The sequence below is a fragment of the Leptopilina heterotoma genome, unplaced genomic scaffold, assembly GCF_015476425.1.
Source record: "Leptopilina heterotoma isolate Lh14 unplaced genomic scaffold, ASM1547642v1 Lhet_146, whole genome shotgun sequence".
NCBI classification, from domain to species: domain Eukaryota; kingdom Metazoa; phylum Arthropoda; class Insecta; order Hymenoptera; family Figitidae; genus Leptopilina; species Leptopilina heterotoma.
Window position 1 is genome coordinate 163,521 of NW_025110864.1, and position 20,226 is coordinate 183,746.

At 33.4% G+C, this 20,226-nt stretch overlaps 1 protein-coding gene across 1 annotated transcript; it reads right to left on the bottom strand.

Annotated features, from left to right (window-relative positions):
* Window positions 1–7,782: 7,782 nt before the first annotated feature.
* Window positions 7,783–8,136, bottom strand: LOC122498317. The gene has a single exon (XM_043605999.1). It carries the CDS (start codon window positions 8,134–8,136, stop codon window positions 7,783–7,785), a length of 354 nt encoding a protein of 117 aa, XP_043461934.1.
* Between the last annotated feature and the right edge of the window lie 12,090 nt (window positions 8,137–20,226).

Sequence of the window (20,226 nt, forward strand, 5' to 3'; positions counted from 1 at the left end):
CAGTCAATTTTTGTTAACATGCAATAGTTAAAAGCCGATTGGTTTATATAAAAACATTTCTTTTTATATGAGCCAACTTTTTCGTGTACGCCGAAGCGAATATATAAACTGTTTTTGTTAAATACCAACACTGTGTGTGATAATCGACTAAAAAGCGTTTTTTCAATAAAAGCAAAGTACTTTTTTTCCAAGTTAATTAATTGGAAAAGGTAAATGTAATGCATTTTCTTTTAGTGTTTTCCTTATATTTTGTGATGCAATATTGCATTGTTCCAATCTACGGTTGAAAATAATTTAATTTTCTTTTTTCAAAATAGCGCCAATTTCTGGATGTGAGACACAGCATATCACCAGTTGTGAGACGGTGTCAACACCCATCTGGGCAGCATAAAAAATACGACTTTGCAGGCATACTATTTAAATGTTGTTTTGATTTTTTTTCTAGTATTTTTGGGCATGTCAAGTGGAAAAAAGTCAATTGATTCAGAAGAAATCAATTTTAATGCTCTTGTTGAAGCTATTAAATTGTGTTTATTTGATAGTCATATTTTGGCGAATAAATATTATTATTTAGTATATAATAATATATATTATTAATATATTTAATTATTTCTACTAAACATAACGTTTTATGTCAAACTTATTAAATTTTAGCAATTTTTAATGAGTGTCTCACAACTGGAGACATTTTTTTTTTTTGACAAAAGCGATGTGCTCGGAAAATGTATCGTAAAATTTTTTGAGTTCATCGAAACACTACACTTTCTTTTAATAAAAGTTGCGTATTTCTGTTGCCTTTCGAACGGTGTATTTTATTTACAATTTCGTTTACCCGTTTACAATTTACGGGTCAAAAATGAAACCCGTCTCACAACTGGAGACTCTCCCCTAAATTTAAAAATATTTTCAAAAAATTGAAAATGTCTACCCCCACAGCACCAAAACTTTCCTAAAAATTTATTAAATATTTACTTGCAATATTCGGAATATTTAATTGCAATGTTTATTGAAAGTTGTGTACAGATTTAAATGTTCCGATTAAATAAATGTTTAGCGCGAAGCTTTCCTGAACATTTCAATAAAATCTTCTCATAATTATAATTATGCGAAGATTTAATTTCATGTTCAGGAAATGTTCAGGAAAGCTTCGCGCTAAACATTTATTTAATCGGGACATTAAAATCTTTACACAATTTTCACTAAACTTTTCAGTTAAATATGACGAATATTGCAAGTAAATATTTAATAAATTTTTAGAAAAGTTTTGGTGCTGTGGGGGAAGTTAGGTTTCTGTTCAATGGGCTAGCTTGTAAGTTGGGCTCCCCGGACATAGCATGGCTAGCGCCCAGATTCAATTTCCACACGGGAAGAGTAAGTGAAACGGTAAGATAATATAAGTGAACGACCATTAGTGTGAGAGAGAGAATAACATGTGGTTTTCGAGTAGGTATCTACTTTATGTGCACTGCGTTCATTTTTCGAAAGAACTGGACTGAGTACTAGTTGTTCAGTATTCGCTTCTATTATTGACTTGTGTTTTGTACACTGCCGCGTTCTTTTAACAATTACATAAGAAAATAATTTCTCATTCCAATTTTTTATACTCTTATTCCCTCTTAGACAATATAAACAGTCTTGTTTAAGCTGATGAATGGGATTACTTGTGTTGAGTCCTAAAGTGTTCAGCTATAAAACTCCTAATACTATAGTGTGTACCTGTCACATATTATTCTATAAAGGAGTACTACACTGACTGCATAAATCATTTTTCCATTTTTCTCCGTGTATTTCGTAAAGATTTTTACTCGGAAATGTAGTAATCCGTACCCACACAATGACGCGCCTCACACCGACGGGTGAAGCGAATGCCGGCGCGCCTGCGCGTCTGTCCACGTCGTAACGAAGAAATTCTGGTATAGAGAGCTATACTGTCTCGTTTTATTTTAATAAATTAAAATAAAATAATCAGTGCTTTCAAAAAATATTTTTTCAAGTAATTAACACTCTACATGTGTATTATTATCCATTATTCATACGCTTCACTCTTTCATCATATTCATACTTACATTTAACAACTTAACATATCGGAAAATCTTAACATCTATACAGATTCGAACCCTACCTAACTTGTGTGGGAGCGTTCACAAATTACGTAACGCTAATTTTTGAAAATTTTGACCGCCCCTCCCCCCATGTAATACACTGTTACATACATTAGCGCCATTTTTTCTGCTGTACATAACAAATAGCTAGAACCCCCTCCCCTTTATAATGTTACGTAATTTGTAAACGCTTCCTATCTAACGCAACTTAAAATCGCACGCATTTACACTAAGCCTCATGGCTACGGAAAAAAATTTCGGTTACTTGCATATATTCCTTTCCCATGTAGCACGTAACATTACAGTAATATTACCCGGTAAAATTACTGTAATATTATGGTCATATTAAAATGCCCGCCTGATGGTAATATTATCCATCAATATTATAGTAACATTACAATAATATTATGCGGTAATATTACTGTAACATTACATACAAAAAAAATTTCTTGTTTATTCATTAGATATGCATTTCACAGCCATTTTCATTTACTTTACATGCTCGTGTAATATTTCTGTAATTTTAAATTAATTTTGCTCTGAAAAATTTACTTTAACATTATTGTAATTTTACTATATTTATTTACATAAGCTACTGAATTAAAATATAAACATTAATAATAATAATAATAATAATAATAATTTTTTTAGAGGATTAGGTAAAAATGCGTTACGCACGCCCTGTCACCAGGGCAGTGTGGGACTGAGCGATTATGCTTTAGGCAGTCGCCCCTACCGCACTAAAAAACCCCTTATTTACACCTACAGTCAACTTCCGGTATCGCTTTCGCATTCCGTCAGAAGTTGAAGTAATTGGTGACTCTTGGCCGTGCTTCGGCTCTATCTTTTTTACCAGCTTGGATTTGTCGTCATATTTTAAAATAATAAATTATATGATTGAAGAAAAAACTTCATAAATCTTTGGTCAGTAATTAAAATATTTTCTATTGCAGAACATTTCTTTGTAGCTTCATCACATGTCTGTGTCTTCAGCTTTTTTTATAAATAGGACTTCTTTTACAAATCTGTCAACTAAGTTCCAATTTGTGTTTGATTTAAGCATAATTTTGATTATTGTGTTTGGGGAGCAAATTTCCTGTATTTGATCTTCCAGTCTTTGTTTTATATCACTCCATCGTTGACATTTAAAGAATGTGTGGATAACATTGTCATCTTTGTCTTCACAATATCTACATTTGCCGTTATCTATTTTTTGCATCCTGTGTAAGTAATGGCGGAAATAGCCATGTCCCGTCAGCTGTTGGGTCAAGTAGAAATTTACCTCTCCGTGCCTTCGTTTATACCAAGGCTCCAGTGTATCGATTAGTTTAGCTGTCCATCTGCCTTTTTTGCTGTTGTCCCATCTGCTTTGCCATTGTTGCATAGATGTATTCCGAGCTTCTATCTTTATCTGATTAATATTCGCATGATCTCTTTTGATATAAATTGATTTACGCTCATTAGCCAATAAATCAATAGGGATAATTCCAGCGATGACTAATGCTGCATTTGCAGATACTGTTCTGTAGCAGCATGTCATTCTCAGGGCTCCTTGAACTTGGACATCCGTCATGGGCTTCCTGGTTATCTCCGTCTTGAGCGCATCCGCGAAAATTTCTGCTCCATATAGCATGATGGATTGAGCTACCGAAAGTAATATCTTCCTTTTGCTCGGTTTTGGTCCTCTTACATTTGCCATAAGTCTACACAGGTTTGTAGTCACCTCTAAAGCTTTGTTTGCTGGGCTTCTTATTTGTTCTGCTAATTTCAGTTTTGTGTCGATCTTAATACCGAGGTATTTAATTGCAGTTTGCGCCTGAATAATTTCAGATCCGATTTGAATTGGGACATGTGTGTCTATTCTCCTTGTCGTCTGGATTGTCATCTCCGATTTGTTTAGAGCAAGTTTTAAGTGGTGGCGCTTCATCCAAGTATTTATGCGTTTCATGACAAGCATTAGGTCTAATTGCGCCATTTCCAAGTTTTTTGATAATATAAGTGCTACTACGTCATCAGCAAATCCGACTAATGTCACGTTTTCAGGCAGTTGCAGGCGCAGGATGCCATCATATGACGCATTTCAGAGTTCAGGTCCTAGAACGGATCCCTGAGCAGCCCCCGCCGTTAACTTTTTCCTCCGTGGTGCTTCAGTCGTATCATAAATTAATTCTCTATTTTTAGATAATCATTGACGATACGCAAAAGATACTGTGGGACGTGAAAATCCTTTTCCAGAGCATTCAACATATCGTTCCAGTTAGCGGAATTGAAGGCATTCTTCACATTTAGTGTCACTAATAGGGCTACAGGCCTCGAGTAGTGATTTCCTTGTCGAGTTTGATTTGCAAGCATCACCACCTCCTGTATAGCGTCGATTGTTGAACGCCCTTTTCGAAAACCAAATTGTCGGTTAGACACACCTCCAGCAGCTTTGATAGCTTCTTGTAGACGCGGTTTTATCAATTTTTCCAGCAACTTGCCAGTGGTGTCCAGCATGCAAAGCGGTCTGTATGCTGATGGATCAGAGTGGAGTCCTTTTCCCTTATTTATAAGTACCAAGCATTGTTTCTTCTATCTTCTAGGAAAAGTGCCTTCTTTAAGACAGCAGTTGTACATGTTTAGTAAAAACTCTGGTTGAAAATTCGCAACTACTTTAAGTACTTCTGCCGGTATTCCATTTAGACCGGGCGATTTCTTCGTTTGCAAAGTCTTCACCGCACTTTTTAGTTCTGTCTCACTAAATAGCTCTATTTCCTCATTTAGGATATTTTTTAATTTTCTCTTCTTATTTATATGGGTTGGGAACAGTGTATCTACAATGGTTGACATTTCCTTTTCATCTTTTACTTTTTGAGTTCTAAATTTTCCTAGTTTGTTTGTCACTATTTTATATCCCAGAGCCCAAGGGTTTACATCCACTTCTGCAATGAGGTTTTGCCAACAGGCTTTTTTACTGCTTTTAATACTTCGGCTTAATAGTTTCTTGGCAACCTTATATTCAATTGATCGGCATAATCTTTCTTCCAAATTATCCTTCTTAACTCGCTGTGCCTTTCTTCTTAGGTATAAACACTTAATTCTGAGTTCAGCGATTTCCTGGATCCACCAATAGACCGCTTTTTTAGTTCCCTTTAGTTTTTCCGTGGCATCGACATATCACAAGCTGACTTCAATAAGTTCATGCTGGATTTTACTATACCCTCTGCTCTAACGTTCCGCTCTGTTTCTTTGGTTATTGCTTATGAGCCGAGAGCTATAACTGAGATTAGACAGTTAGAGTTCAGCTTTGCAGCATTCCACTTTGCTGTTGTTTTGGGCAGTTTGGGTTCTGTTTTATCTTTTATTTTGCAAATTTCAAAGGTTATATATTGGTTATCGCTGCCCGTAAAGTTTTCGATCACTTTTCACTTCTTGACATGCGCAATCATGTCTTCCGTTGCTAAGGAAATATCTGGAATTGTTCCTTTATTCCCTGCTCTTCTGAAGGTTGGTGTTTTTCCTCTATTTAGAACAACCATATTTAATCTGGCTATCATTTCCGTGATACGTCTACCTCTTGTAGAATGGATCTTTATAGTCCATTCCCCATTCCGGAGCTTTAGCATTAAAATCACCTGCAACAATCACATTTCCATCCATGCATCGTACAACATCTTTCAATTCTATAATTTTAGACTAAAAGTCTTTTATTGGCTCATTTGGTGTGAGGTAGCAGCTTATGACGGTCACCATATCGCCTTTTACCCAGACGTATCCATTTCCGCAACCATGGGTTCTAACTCTGAATTTTGTTGGATTATTTATCCATATAGCTGCCGTGCATGATATATCTGAGAACCAATTTGGGGATTTTATGTTCTCGTATTGCTCACTCATTATTATTAAATCTATCTTCTTTTCTATGATAAGTTGCCCCAAAATATCTCGTGCTATTTTACTCCTATGACTATTTGCCTGCATTATTTTAAGCTTGTAACGAAGTAAATCGTTACTTGTATAGGCAAATTTTCGTTCTGAGTCCAGTGCTATAGTTAGTGACTTTGTCTCCGTCTTTTCTATCGTTCCGTCGCATTTTTCCCAATTTTGGTATAGTCCGTTGGTCAGCGTCTTGTGTCTATCTCACCTAGTGCCCCTTCCCTGTTTGATTTCTCGTCTGTTTGATAAGAGGGAGATGTCACATGGCTTATAGCGACCCTTTCCCTTCTTTCTAATAGGTATCGTTGAAAATTCAACAAGGAAGGATTCATAGGAAAAATCATGAGGTGTGATAGGGAAGGAGTTTTCCCAAATTCGCTGCTGGTTTCCAGGAAAGCCGCGGATCGGAGGAACACTCGTCGCCTAGATATCAATCGAGCTGGTTGAGCTTTGAAGTTGTAGTTGGTTTAATTTTGGATTTTCGTGTGTACGAAAATCAGAGATATTTTTAAAGTAGAATTGTTGCCATTTTAAATATTTGTATACTTTCAATTTTAATTGCTTAACTTTCTTTATTATTAAATAAATCATTACTACTTTCCATTTTTAATTTGTAAGTGATTATTTGAGTTATTTCCCTGTTTTTGTTTGGCGTTATTGTTTCTCGAAATTTGTTGGAGATTTGGAGACGCCGTCATTACGAGTTTTAAACAAGCAGTTAAGGTTTGCCTATTGTCCAAGGAATCTGGTGATCGATGCATCGCGATTTTAATTCTCAGCAGTTCCCCCCTATTGTTGAATATTATGTTTTTTGTTAATTAGAGTTTTTGAGATTATAGTGACTGAATTTCGAGTTACCATCGATGCAATAGTTTAAATTGAGTAAATTATAAATAACTATTAATTTCCCTGTTATAAGCTCTTTAGTTCCTGCTTTGCTTTCTCAAGTTCCTCAGTAAATGCCTTACATTTTCCTGATCCGGTTACATGCGTCACTTCTATTTCACCTCTTTCTGAGCAGAGAAAGCATTTTGGGTTCTCGGTACAATTCACTACTTTGAGGTCACTCTGTCCGCATTTAAAACAAATGTCTTTTCTGTTAGATCCCTCGCATTTTTTTGAGAGGTGCCCAAAGCCAAAGCATTTAAAACATCGTACAACAATGGCTCAACGTCTAATGCGACCATTTACCCATCTTACTTTAATACGCGCGGTGTCGAGCAATTTGGTTGCCACACATTCACTAACCTCCACTACGGCTAAGATAAGTCCGCTTTTGTTCGGTTTTGTCAATCTCACTTTAAATTCTTCGGGCTTTTCTTTGGTTTGCTTTTCAAGAGCTTCTGTTTCCGTGGTTAGTGAGTCCAGGTCTCTAATCTCCAACGTTGTTTTAGGGATTCTACATTGAACAGTTCCAGTATCTCCCACTGTTACTTACAAGTGCTTTCGAGAAACCCTCGTCCAAGTTTGTATCCTTGTTTAGTTCCAGTAGAATACTTCCTGAATTAGTTCTACGAATGATTTTTATTTCCATACCCGTTTCGGCTAAATTGACTTTTTGTTTGATATTTCCCCGCGTGTTTTTATCGTTATTGTTGTCTATATCCATTTTAATTCAGTTTTAAACATTTTTCAATATTTTCCAATATTTTCTTCTAATTTTCTTATTTCTAGACTCCATCTTATGCAATGGAAGAACGTATGACAAACATCGTCTTTTTCAGTATCTCCATATGAGCATGCTGCTGTCGGACTTTTACCTATTTTATGTAAAAAAGGTCAGGAAATAGTCATGTCCCGTTAATAATTGGGTTAAATAATAATTAATCTCTCCACATTGCTGGTTCAACCATTCATCGATCCTTGGTATGAGTCTAAAGGTCCATCTACCTCTAGTCTCTCCGTTCCATCTATCCTGCCATATTCTCATACTCATTTCTCTTCCTTTTTTACGTACATCTGTCTTGCTTGTTTCTTCATCCCTGTCGTACACCATCTTTCTTTCTTGAGCCATTAAATCAATAGGAATCACTCTTGCAATAATTAGTGTAGCTGGTTCCGATACGGTTCTATAGCATGACGCTATTCTTAGCGCTCCAAGTAATTGAACTGAGGCCATTTTGCTCCTATATTTTTCCTTTTTAAAGCGTCCGCTATTAGCTCGCTACCATAAAGCAGAATAGAATTTACCACCGATAGAAGAATTTGCCTTTTTGTTGGCGATGGCCCACCAATATTTGCAAATAATCTGCTCATGTTTGCGGTTGTTTTGAGAGCTTTTTCAGATACATCTTTAATGTGCTCAAAAAATGTCAGTTTTTTGTCTATTTTTATGCCTAAATATTTCAGGGAATCCACCGTTGTCAGCTCATTATCTTTAATTTTCATGCTGATTGTTGTTTCAATTTTTTTTCGACATTAGGACAATTTCTGTCTTCTCCAGTGCTAACATTAGAAAGTGTTCCTTCATCCAGGCCAGGTAAATCAATCGGCGGATGCATCATCAGGAGATGGATGAAAAAACATCAATCGACGGGTGAAACATCCCTTAACGGATGAAACTGCTGGCGGGACACTTGCAAGGACCTGCAGTATCTTTTCACAGATGGTCACACATATCTTACTCGTCAGGGATGGAGGTCCGCCTACATTTGGCATTAACCGTGAAAGATTAGCCGCACACTCGATCGCCTTATTTGACGCCGTAGCCATGTGGTGGTGGAAGTTTAATCTTCCATCGGACTCCACACCAAGATATTTAAGTTGTTCACTCCACTTGACCTCGAATCTGCCTATCACGATTCGTGGGAGCTCATCACCACGTCTGTCTGTGACCAGCAGTGCCTCGGTCTTTTCCAGGGCCATTTCAAGACCTCTGGTATTCAGCCAGTCCACAACTGCCTGGATAGCATCAACTGTGGACTTGCCTTTATGGAAACCAAATTGGTGATCCGATAGACTATTCTCTCCGGGCAAGTGGCTTTTCATTCTCTGCAGAACCATATCCTCTAGGAGTTTACCCATCGTATTCAACAGGCATATAGGCTTGTACGATGAAACCTTATCTAGAGGTTTTTCACCTTTCCTTAGGAGGACTAACCTCTGTCGCTTCCAGTCGCGGAAGAACTCTCCTCTCTCATGGCAAAGATTTAAGCATCGAAGCAGAATCTGGGGTGAAGTGTCGATAACCAACTTTAGGATCTCATTACTTATCCCATCGATTCCAGGCGCCTTGCCCGTTTTCAGTCTTTTGCCTGCTTTTTGTAGTTCACTAAGTGTGAAGAGTTCTTCCTCTTCGACTTTGCAAAAACTCCAGTCCATTCTAAGGTATGCCTCTGCAGGAGGAAACAAAGAACTTATTATCTTTCTGACCCAATCGGGATTGTCCAGGCCGGGTGTCTTTTGCCTCGTCACTAATTTCTTAGTCACGATTTTAAAAGCCAGACCCCATGGGTCCTTATCGACTTCCTCGATTAGGTCCTTCCAGCTACGGCGCCGTGACTTGCGGATCTCTATCTTGAGGTTCTTTTTTGCCTCCTTGAAAGCCTCTTTCAGCAAGGGATCTCCCTTAGATCGGGTATATGTCCTTCTTGCTTTGAGGCACTCTTTTCTCAAGGACGTCAGAAGAGCTAGCTTTTCTGACCACCAGTGCAAGGATTTTTTCTAGGAAAGGCAGCTTTGCGACGTGGCATCGACGCATTGCAAGCGGTGACGATCATATTCCGCACCGCTCGCACCTCTCCATTCCGACTTTTCGGCCTCCTCACCCAACCAGAATCCTTAATTAAGATAGATTCTTCTAGGGACCGGCCGAACTTCTCCTTAGATTATTATTCTTAGATTTCTTATTCTGATTTTGTACAAAATAAAAAAGAATTATTTCAATAAAAAAGAAATGTTATAAATAATTTTATACAAAGCTAGAATTGCACATTTTAATATATGTATAATATATGTATAAAACTTTGGAGTATAGTATTATAATCTTAATGACTTTGACGTCAGGCTAAGATCAGGGTTGGGAACGTAAACTAGCTAAGGTAATCTACGTAGTTGTTTACATGTAGATTACTTGGTAATTTACGTCAAGAGTTTTCTACGTAATTTACATTAATGTATTTTGTCACGTGATAAAACCTGCAAAGCAAACTTTTCAAGAGGCTATGTTATGTTTTTTTTAGTCTTTTAATGGCCGTTATCTTGAAAATGTAAATTACATGTGTTTTCTACATTGTCTACGTAAATTACTTATTCTACGTAATCTACATCAGAAACCAAAAATGACACGTCATTTTCCAACCCTGGCTACGATCGCTGGGCATGACAGTAGTGACGTCATCACACACACAGGTCTATAGTAGTAGTGGTGCGGATTACTACTTTTTCGAGTAAAAAGTTCGCTCTGCAATAGTAAAAGTTGTTTCTTGCAGAAGTAATTATTAGAATTTTTACGAGTAATATTTACAACATATCGAATGTAAAGGGAATACAAAATTTAATAAAATTTACAATGATGATGTAAAAATTAAAATTCTTAAAGCAATTTTTAAAAGTGACTAGTGTTATAATTACTATTAGTAATTTTTACTACCAGAAATAGTAATATTTACTTTATGCGAAGTACATTTGACTAAAAATAGTAATTTTTAATATAAAAGTAGAATTATTACTATTCTATAGGAACTTTTACTAGAAACTCAGCATCATTTTTTTCCGTGCGCGCCAATTCCGGCACGCCAGTGTCGTCAGACAAGACTGGTGCGGTACTGCACCTATTGTCAGCAATGGTACTAATATGGAAATTTTTCATTGGGATTATGTCTAGTAATTGTAGACAAAATAATTTTCGACAAAAAACAAATGTGAACTAAATTGGCTACTTTCAGCTAACTTAAAAACGCAATTCTATGTAGTTGCTATCCTTATTATATCTAGTGGTTCTAGACAATAAATCCTTTCTAAAAAATAAACATGATTTGAATTAACCTATTTAATCTTGATAATGTCAAGTACAATCCTTTTTTAAACTCTATTATGGATCGTGTAAGTAGAAATCGCAGCCTACTGAGAGCAAGGGTAAAAAATTTCTTTCATTGAATAATGTAAATGTTTTGATACTCACAAACTATCAAGATTATTTCAAACTTTTATTGTAATTAGAGTAATCTCAAATATAATAATCAGGAAGTTTATTTTTTGATCATTATTATTAACTTATCTTAATTTTTGTGTTTAAGAAGGTTATTTTATTTTATTTTATTTTATTTTATTTTATTTTTTAACAACTGAAAATTAAATTAATATGAAAATAGAAGGTTATTTATTTTATCTTTTGGAAAAAACACTAAAAAAAGTAGTATTTTTATTTACATGTGCACTTAAAAACATAACGTTCTAGAATATTTTCTAGAATTCTAAAAATAATCTAGTTATTCTGTAAAGTATTTATACAATTTCAACTGTCTAACAACTAATTGTCTGAAGGGTTACAAATGACAATAGGCACAATATAGAAAACTGTCTAGAAACAATAAAGAATCAAGTACTACTATACAGAACCAGGAAACTTCCATGACAAATTTCCACACGCATTTTATTGAAAATTCTGATGATTAGACCATGACGATTTTGTGATTCCCTGTGCAACTTTCGTGCTTTTAACAATAAAAAGCAAAAACAATTTTTTAAATTAAATCTTAAATTTTTAATTAAATCTCTTTTGGTAATTTACTTAGGAGAGTTTATTAGTGCTTTTTAGTTTTTACTAATGTTAAGTAATGTTTCTATTTGATCATTTATGTAAACGTAATTTTAAAAACAAGAATTAACAACAAAAATATTAAAAAATAAATTTTTCTCTTCACAAAATATCCAACTAAATTCTAAAGAAAAACGAATGACATTATTGTGTAAATAAATATACAAAATATTAGCGAAAAACCATTAATAAAATTAATGCCTGTGAAATGTCTAATAATTGTTCACTTTTGAATGAAATACAGTTGAAAACTTGATCCATTTATCCGAAACGAAATTTTGATAGAATGGAAAAGATCCCATTTAAATATGAAAAAACATAATAAAATTAATTGCCCCGTGGACAAAAAATCATGTTTGTTAAGGTGCATACTGTGTATCAAATTAGTTTTGAAAAATTAGTGGAATAAAATTCATAAGTGTTTTTTTATCGTACCATCAACTGAGGCTATTTTGTGCACCAAATAGCTTTCTTTCACTCAAAGATTTATTAAAATTCAGAATTAAAAGAAAATAGAAAATCAACTTTTGGTATATGTTGTGGACATTCTTCTGAAGGTTTTCTATAAATTTGGCAAAGAAAAAATTTTTTTGTCTGAGTTATATAGTCATTGAAAGTTGTGTACACAATAGCTCCTGGGATGGGGCTATTTTGTGCATTGAACTTTGTCTTTCTATAATGTTACGTAAACATTTTTTTAATCGTTTATGCTTTATTAAATCTTTTGTGTATATATTTCAGAGTAAATTAAAAAAAGAATGACCTAGTAAATTTTTTTTGTAGATATTATACAAAAAAAATGTAAAATAAAACACTAAGATTTTTCTAAAGTCTGGATTTACTAAAAATTAACAATCTTTCTTTAAATTATGTATTACGCAGATAGTAATCAAGTAATTTTAAGAGAAACGGGGGTAATAGTTTTAAAACTAATTTGAAAAACTTATATATATTAATTAAAATTCATTTTTAGGGTTCCGTACACCATAGGTGTACTGACGGAACCCTTATGAAATCACTCGTGTGTCCGTCCCAGCCACGCAAAATGGGCTGTCCCCCCCCCTAACTTCGACAAATCTCAACCTGGTGAGTTGAAATTCGTCTCGAATTCGGCAGGGATCTTCAGTTTTAAGTGCAGATTACAGGAAAAATATAGCGAACCCGATTAACAAACATATTTGCGAACTAGGAGGGAAAGAAATTCAATTTTTTCGAAAAAAATGCTAAAATGACCCTGTTCCCCCCCTTAACTTTTACAAATCTCAACCTAGTGAGCTGAAATTCGGTAGGGATCTTCAGTTTCAAGTGCAGATTACAGGAAAAATATAGCGAACCGGATTGACGGACATATTTGCGAAGTAGGAGGGAAAGAAAATCAATTTTTACGAAAAAATTAAAAAAATTACCCTGTCCCCCCCTTTAACTTTTACAAATCTTAACTTGATGAGCTGAAATTCGGTAGGGATCTTCAGTTTTAAGTGCAGATTACAGAAAAAATATAACGAACCTGATTGGTGAAGATATTTGCGAACTAGGAGGGAAAGAAATTGAATTTTTTTGAAAAAATTGCAAAAAATGACCTTGTCCCCCCCTTAACTTTTACAAATCTCAACCTTATGAGCTGAAATTCGGTAGGGATCTTCAGTTTTAAGTGCAGATTACAGGAAAAATATAGCGAACCCGATTGACGGACATATTTGCGAACTAGGAGGGAAAGAAAATCAATTTTTTCGAAAAAATTGCAAAAAATGACCCTGTTCCACCCCTTTAACTTTTACAAATCTTAATCTGGTGAGTTGAAATTCGGTAGGGATCTTCAGTTTAAAGTGTAGATTACAGGAAAAATATAGCGAACTTGATTGACGGACATATTTGCGAACGAGGAGGGAAAGAAATTCAATTTTTTCGAAAAAATTGCAAAAAATGACCCTGTCCCCCCCCCTTAACTTTTACAAATCTCAACCTTATGAGCTGAAATTCGGTAGGGATCTTCAGTTTCAAGTGCAGATTACAGGAAAAATATAGCGAACTTGATTGACGGACATATTTGCGAACGAGGAGGAAAAGAAATTCAATTTTTTCGAAAAAATTGCAAAAAATGACCCTTTCCCCCCCTTTAACTTTTACAAATCTTATCCTGTTGAGCTGAAATTCGGTAGGGATCTTCAGTTTTAAGTAAAGATTACAGGAAAAATATAGCGAACCTGATTGGCGGAGTTATTTGCGAAATTGAAGGGCAAGAATTTGAATTTTTCGAAAAAATTACACTGTCCCTACTTTAACTTTTATAAATTTAAACCTGGTGAGTTAAGATTCAGCTTGTATATTCTTTTTCAAGTGCAAATTATAGAAAAAATAAAGAGAATGTGATTGGCGAAGATAAGTACTATAAAAGAAAAAATATAAAGATTTATTAATAAAATAAAATAATAAAAATATTTATTCGAAATTTAAAAAAATATATTACTATTTTTTTAATTATTTTTTTTAAATTTTGTAAGAATTTTTCAAATAATTTTTTTATAAACAATGAGTTTTATTTTGGTGTACGGAACCCTCGATCTTAATGCGAGTGAAACTCGCACTTGTCCGATTTTTTTTGAGGTTACGTTGCTCACCGGTTGAGGTTTTAATCGTTTTAATAATTTTAATTAACGTATTTATATTTTTCTGACGAAAAAGTAAGACAAAAATGTATGAAAATGATACACAGAATCTTCTTTACTTACTAAATAACAAATTTCTGAAAAATATTTAACTTTTTTAAGTGCACTTTTCTCTTAAAATAATCAATAAAAAGTTAACGCATTACGTATGTATCATCACAACTAGAGGTGTGCATTTAATCGAGTCGAACCGAACATTAATCGACTCGACAATAGAGGCTGTTTTCGGCATTCACCCAGTGTTAACCCCGAGTTAACAATTATCCAATCATCAACAACATTCTGTTGGATCTAACCAATCACCGTTAACCGGGAGTTAACCTGGGGCGAGTGCCGAAAACGGCCAGAAAATTCGAATCGGAGATAATTCGATTCCAACTAGTCAATTCGAAAATCGGCGTTTCGAATTGCACAAATCGCCTCAGTCTACTTTCGATTCGAATCGGTCAATTCGAAATTCAAAGTTTCGAATTGCGAATTGGTCGACTCGACTCATTTAACTTCTGATTCGAATCGGACAATTCGAAATTCGAAGTTTTGAATTTCGAATTGCTCGACTCGACTCGATTTTCGAATCAAGTCGGCCAATTCGAAAATCAAAACACAACATACTGCATACACATCATAGCACATTACATAGCAATTCGAAAGTCTTACTTCGATTTTCGAATTGGCCGACTTGATACGAAAATCGAGTCGAGTCGAGCAATTCGAATTTCGAATTGGCCGATTCGAATCGAAAGTAGACCGAGTCGAGTTGTGCAATTCGCAATTCGAACCTTCGAATTGGCAAGTTGAAATCGAATTTTCTCTCGATTCGAATTTTGCACACCTCTAATCCCAACACAATTGACAACAAATATCTAGCTTAGTTTATGAGCGACACATTAAAACTCTATAAGATGTGGTATAATTTTTCCGAACTTTCAAAATTTTTGACACAAATTTTCCGTTTTTAGGAATTTTTTTCTGTCAACTGACAAAGAATTAAATAATAACATTTAGTGCTCTCTATTGTCATGTAATCAAACTTTAATTTAACAAAATAGCAGATTAAAATAATATTCATCTTAATAATATTATTCATTAAAAATCTCGCGTGCACATAATAGCCCCAGTTGACGGTAGTATTAATTTAGAGAGAATAATAAAATATTATATTAATTGATTTGGTCAAACGATCAATTTAATTGAAAATTTTTACAAAAACTGACGATTCGGTGCAGGTTGAGTACCATCCTCAGAGTGTTTCTAAACAATAGATAAATTTTGTTTAACATTCTGAAAAAACTAAATAATAAAAAACAGAAAACGTTGCTAATAAACTCCCAAACAAATTTTTTTTTACCTAAAAGAATGTTTTAGAGGAACAACTGAACAGTGTTTTTTTTGGACCTCGTCATATTTTCTTTTATAAATTTTTTATTTAAAATTTCATTGGATATGATGACCTTAACCCTTGGGTGGGCAGTATCTATTTTTCAAATTTCTCCGAATCCGTATGAAAAAATGAGTCCATTCATAGAAATTCTGTTAAATAGACTAAAAATACATCCAAATACTTTTATAGATTTCATATTCATATTTCATATAAAATTTTCTTTTAAGAAATTTGAGCCTACACTAAATAATCCTGCCTTGCACTAAGAAAGGTGTGTGTATTTCCCAGGGTATTTGGTAAATCTATCTGTGTGTAAAATTTAAAATCTTAATCATCATTTTTATATTTTAATGCATTAAAATTCATAATACAATAGAAAGAAAAGAAAACATACAAAGATCTACGTTTTAAGGGGTTATAACTGTTTGGAGGCTTAAAAAAGGGTGTTTTTCAAAATTTTTTTATGAGTACAGTTTTAAATTATTGTTGGCAACTAATATACCATTTGATTAAACAACTTTTACAAACAGTGCCCTACATCGGCTTTTGGACTAAAAAAAATTTTTTTTTCATGAACTGCATAAGATTATCTAGTGAAGTATACTAAAAATAAATAATAATAATAAACAAATATAATAATAAGTAATAATATAATAATAAATAATAAGTTGTTTATTATTATTTATAATATATAAAAATTCTAAATAAGATATATATAGGGGAGAGTCTCCAGTTGTGAGACACCTCCAGTTGTGAGACAGTCAATTTTTTTTAACATGCAATATTAAAAAGCCGATTGGTTTATACAAAAACATTTCTTTTTATATGAGCTAACTTTTTTGTGTACGCCGAAGCGGATATATAAACTGTTTTTGTTAAATTCCAACACTGTGTGTGATAATCGACTGAAAAGCGTTTTTTCAATAAATGCAAAGTACTTTTTTTCCAAGTTAATTAATTGGAAAAGGTAAATGTAATGCATTTTCTTTTAGTGTTTTCCTTATATTTTGTGATGCAATATTGCATTGTTCCAATCTACGGTTGAAAATAATTTAATTTTCCTTTTTCAAAATAGCGCCAATTTCTGGGTGTGAGACACAGCATATCACCAGTTGTGAGACGGTGTCAACACCCATCTGGGCAGCATAAAAAATACGACTTTGCAGGCATACTATTTAAATGTTGTTTTATTTTGTTTTCTAGTATTTTTGGGCATGTCAAGTGGAAAAAAGTCAATTGATTCAGAAGAAATCAATTTTAATGCTCTTGTTGAAGCTATTAAATTGTGTTTATTTGATAGTCATATTTTGGCGAATAAATATTATTATTTAGTATATAATAATATATATTATTAATATATTTAATTATTTATACTAAGCATAACTTTTTATTTTAAACTTATTAAATTTTAGCAATTTTTAATGAGTGTCTCACAACTGGAGACATTTTTTTTTTTTGAAAAAAGCGATGTGCTCGGAAAATGTATCGTAAAATTTTTTGAGTTCATCGAAACACTATACTTTCTTTTAATAAAAGTTGCGTATTTCTGTTACCTTTCGGTGTATTTTAATTACAATTTCGTTTACCCGTTTACAATTTACGGGTCAAAAATGAAACCCGTCTCACAACTGGAGACTCTCCCCTATATATATACATATAATATATACATATTTGAATCACCCTGTATATATATAAGATTATCTAGTGAAGTATACTTCACTTGATAATCTTATATATATATTAGGGTGACCGTTATTTTGCGAAAGTTGGAATTTCTTAGTTCGCCGGGCAGAATTTGCTTTAGAATGTGAAAAAAATGAGCTATGCAAAAAAACAGCCCAATTGATCAATATTAACCCGTGCCACCGAAGGGTTAAAGTTTAAATGGCGTTTAACATAGGATTAGTGCACTTTTTTACATTTTGTATGAGAACTTTTTTTTTAATTAATCTTTTGCCTTGTCGACATATATATTTATGGTTTTGGATGTGCTGAACACGAATCCGATGTCAAAAACAAGTTTTGACAGCTTCCAGCTGTCAAAAAAGCTGTCAATCTTTTTAAAATGACAGTTTTTGTGTTTAGTTTAGTAAATCAAACAAAATTTTGCTCATATAAAAGTATTTTAAGAACAATAAAGTCAAACTAAATAGCAATATGTAATATTGACAGTTGACAGCTGTCAATTGTGAAGAATACATTTCGCTAATATAATTCACCTCAGTGTACTTAAAAACACTCGTATGCAAGTATTAATTTAATATAAAAAGTCTCCACTTCAAAAGGTTGACATCTTAATTGACAGTTGTCAACTGTCAAATTTACATAATTCTATTCAGGTTTACCTAAATACCCTGAAAACATTTTTATCTGACTAAGTTAATGTAAAAACTGTCAAAAACTCTCGTTTTTAAAAGTTTGACAGTTTAATTGACAGCTGTCAACTGTCAATATTACATATTGCTATTTAGTTTGACTTTATTGTTCTTAAAATACTTTTATATGAGCAAAATTTTGTTTGATTTACTAAACTAAACACAAAAACTGTCTAAATTCACACAAAAACTGTCATTTTAAAAAGATTGACAGCTTTTTTGACAGCTGGAAGCTGTCAAAACTTGTTTTTGACATCGGATTCGTGTTCAGCACATCCAAAACCATAAATATATATGTCGACAAGGCAAAAGATTAATTAAAAAAAAAGTTCTCATACAAAATGTAAAAAAGTGCACTAATCCTATGTTAAACCCCATTTAAACTTTAACCCTTCGGTGGCACGGGTTAATATTGATCAATTGGGCTGTTTTTTTGCATAGCTCATTTTTTTCACATTCTAAAGCAAATTCTGCCCGGCGAACTAAGAAATTCCAACTTTCGCAAAATAACGGTCACCCTAATATATATACAGGGTGATTCAAATATGTATATATTATATGTATATATATATATATATCTTATTTAGAATTTTTATGGAAGAATTATGAGACTTGCAAAAAAAACGCATTTTTCACTCAAAAAAATCGAATTTAATTATTAATAAAAAAAAATCCTGTACATCAATTTTAAAAATCGTGTGTACTTCACTAGATAATCTAACTAAGAAGCTACAGTTAAATTTTCAGGCCAATCGGACGAAAACTTTTCGAGTTCTTCTGCTCGCCGACTTGCAAAACATGGTTTCGAGTAAGACGCGTTTGAAGTTAAAGTGTTCTATTTTGACACTCCGGAATTGATCCAAAAAAATTAAATTTAAGAACACTTCCAAGTTGTTTTCATGCAAGGACGTTTTTGATTATCAATCTAGGAATGTCATAGTATATTTTAAGCCAATAAAAAAACATTGTTTAAAAAAATGCGTTTTAAATTAAAATTTTCTATTTTTATAATTCGGATTTTCTCCAGAAAAAATAATTTTAAAAACATTTCCAAGTTGTTTTCATGCAAGGACGTTATAGATTATTAATCTGGGGATGTTACAATATATTTTAAGCCAATAAAGAAACAATTGAAAAATAAAAAATGCTAAACAGGTATAACCCCTTAACCCCTTCAGTGTGTAGCTAAAATATAACAAAATGGTCCCAAAATGTGTAAGACCTTGCTTCTTGTAAATAAATTTCCATGACACTAGGTACTAAGGGGTTTTTGGGGTCGCTGATTACGATTCCAGTGTTAGTTTTCAAAAACTCAAAATGGTGGATCCAAAATAGCGGACACGATTTTGAAAAATTCTTTGGATTCGCTTAAAATTTGTTACTCGGGGGTTTTCGTGATCGCTGATTACAAATCTGGCATTAGTTTTTTAAAATTCAAAATGGCGGATCCAAAATAGCGGTCACGATTGTGAAAAATTCATTGGATATGCTTAAAATTCGTTATTCGGGGGTTTTTGGGGTCGCTGATTACGAATCTGTTATTAGTTTTTCAAAGTTTAAATGGTAAGAATTTTTAAAAGAATTTATCCACTTTTGAAATTTTTTAAAATTTTTGGCGGTTATTTTGGATGAAAAATTATGTATTTTAAAAATATGACTTTAGAATCGTGATCAGAGACCCCAAAAACCCCCGAGTAAGAATTTTTAAAAGAATTTAACCACTTAAGAAATTTTTCAAAATTTTTGGCGGCCATTTTAAATGAAAAATGATGTATTTTGAAAATATGACTTCAGAATCGTGATCAGCGAACCCAAAAACCCCCGAGTAAGAATTTTTAAAAGAATTTATCTACTTAAAAAATTTTTCAAAATTTTTGGCGGCCACTTTGGATGAAAAATTATTTATTTTGAAAATCTGACTTCAGAATCGTGATCAGCGACCCCAAAAAACCCCGAGTAAGAATTTTTGCGAATATACGTTAAGATGTTTTCTTGTTTGGGCCATGACGTGTATACTAGGCTAGTGTAT

Coding starts and splice junctions, on each gene's coding strand:
- LOC122498317 (XM_043605999.1), bottom strand. CDS start 8,136: ATGGCCTCAGTTCAATTACTTGGAGCGCTAAGAATAGCGTCATGCTAT.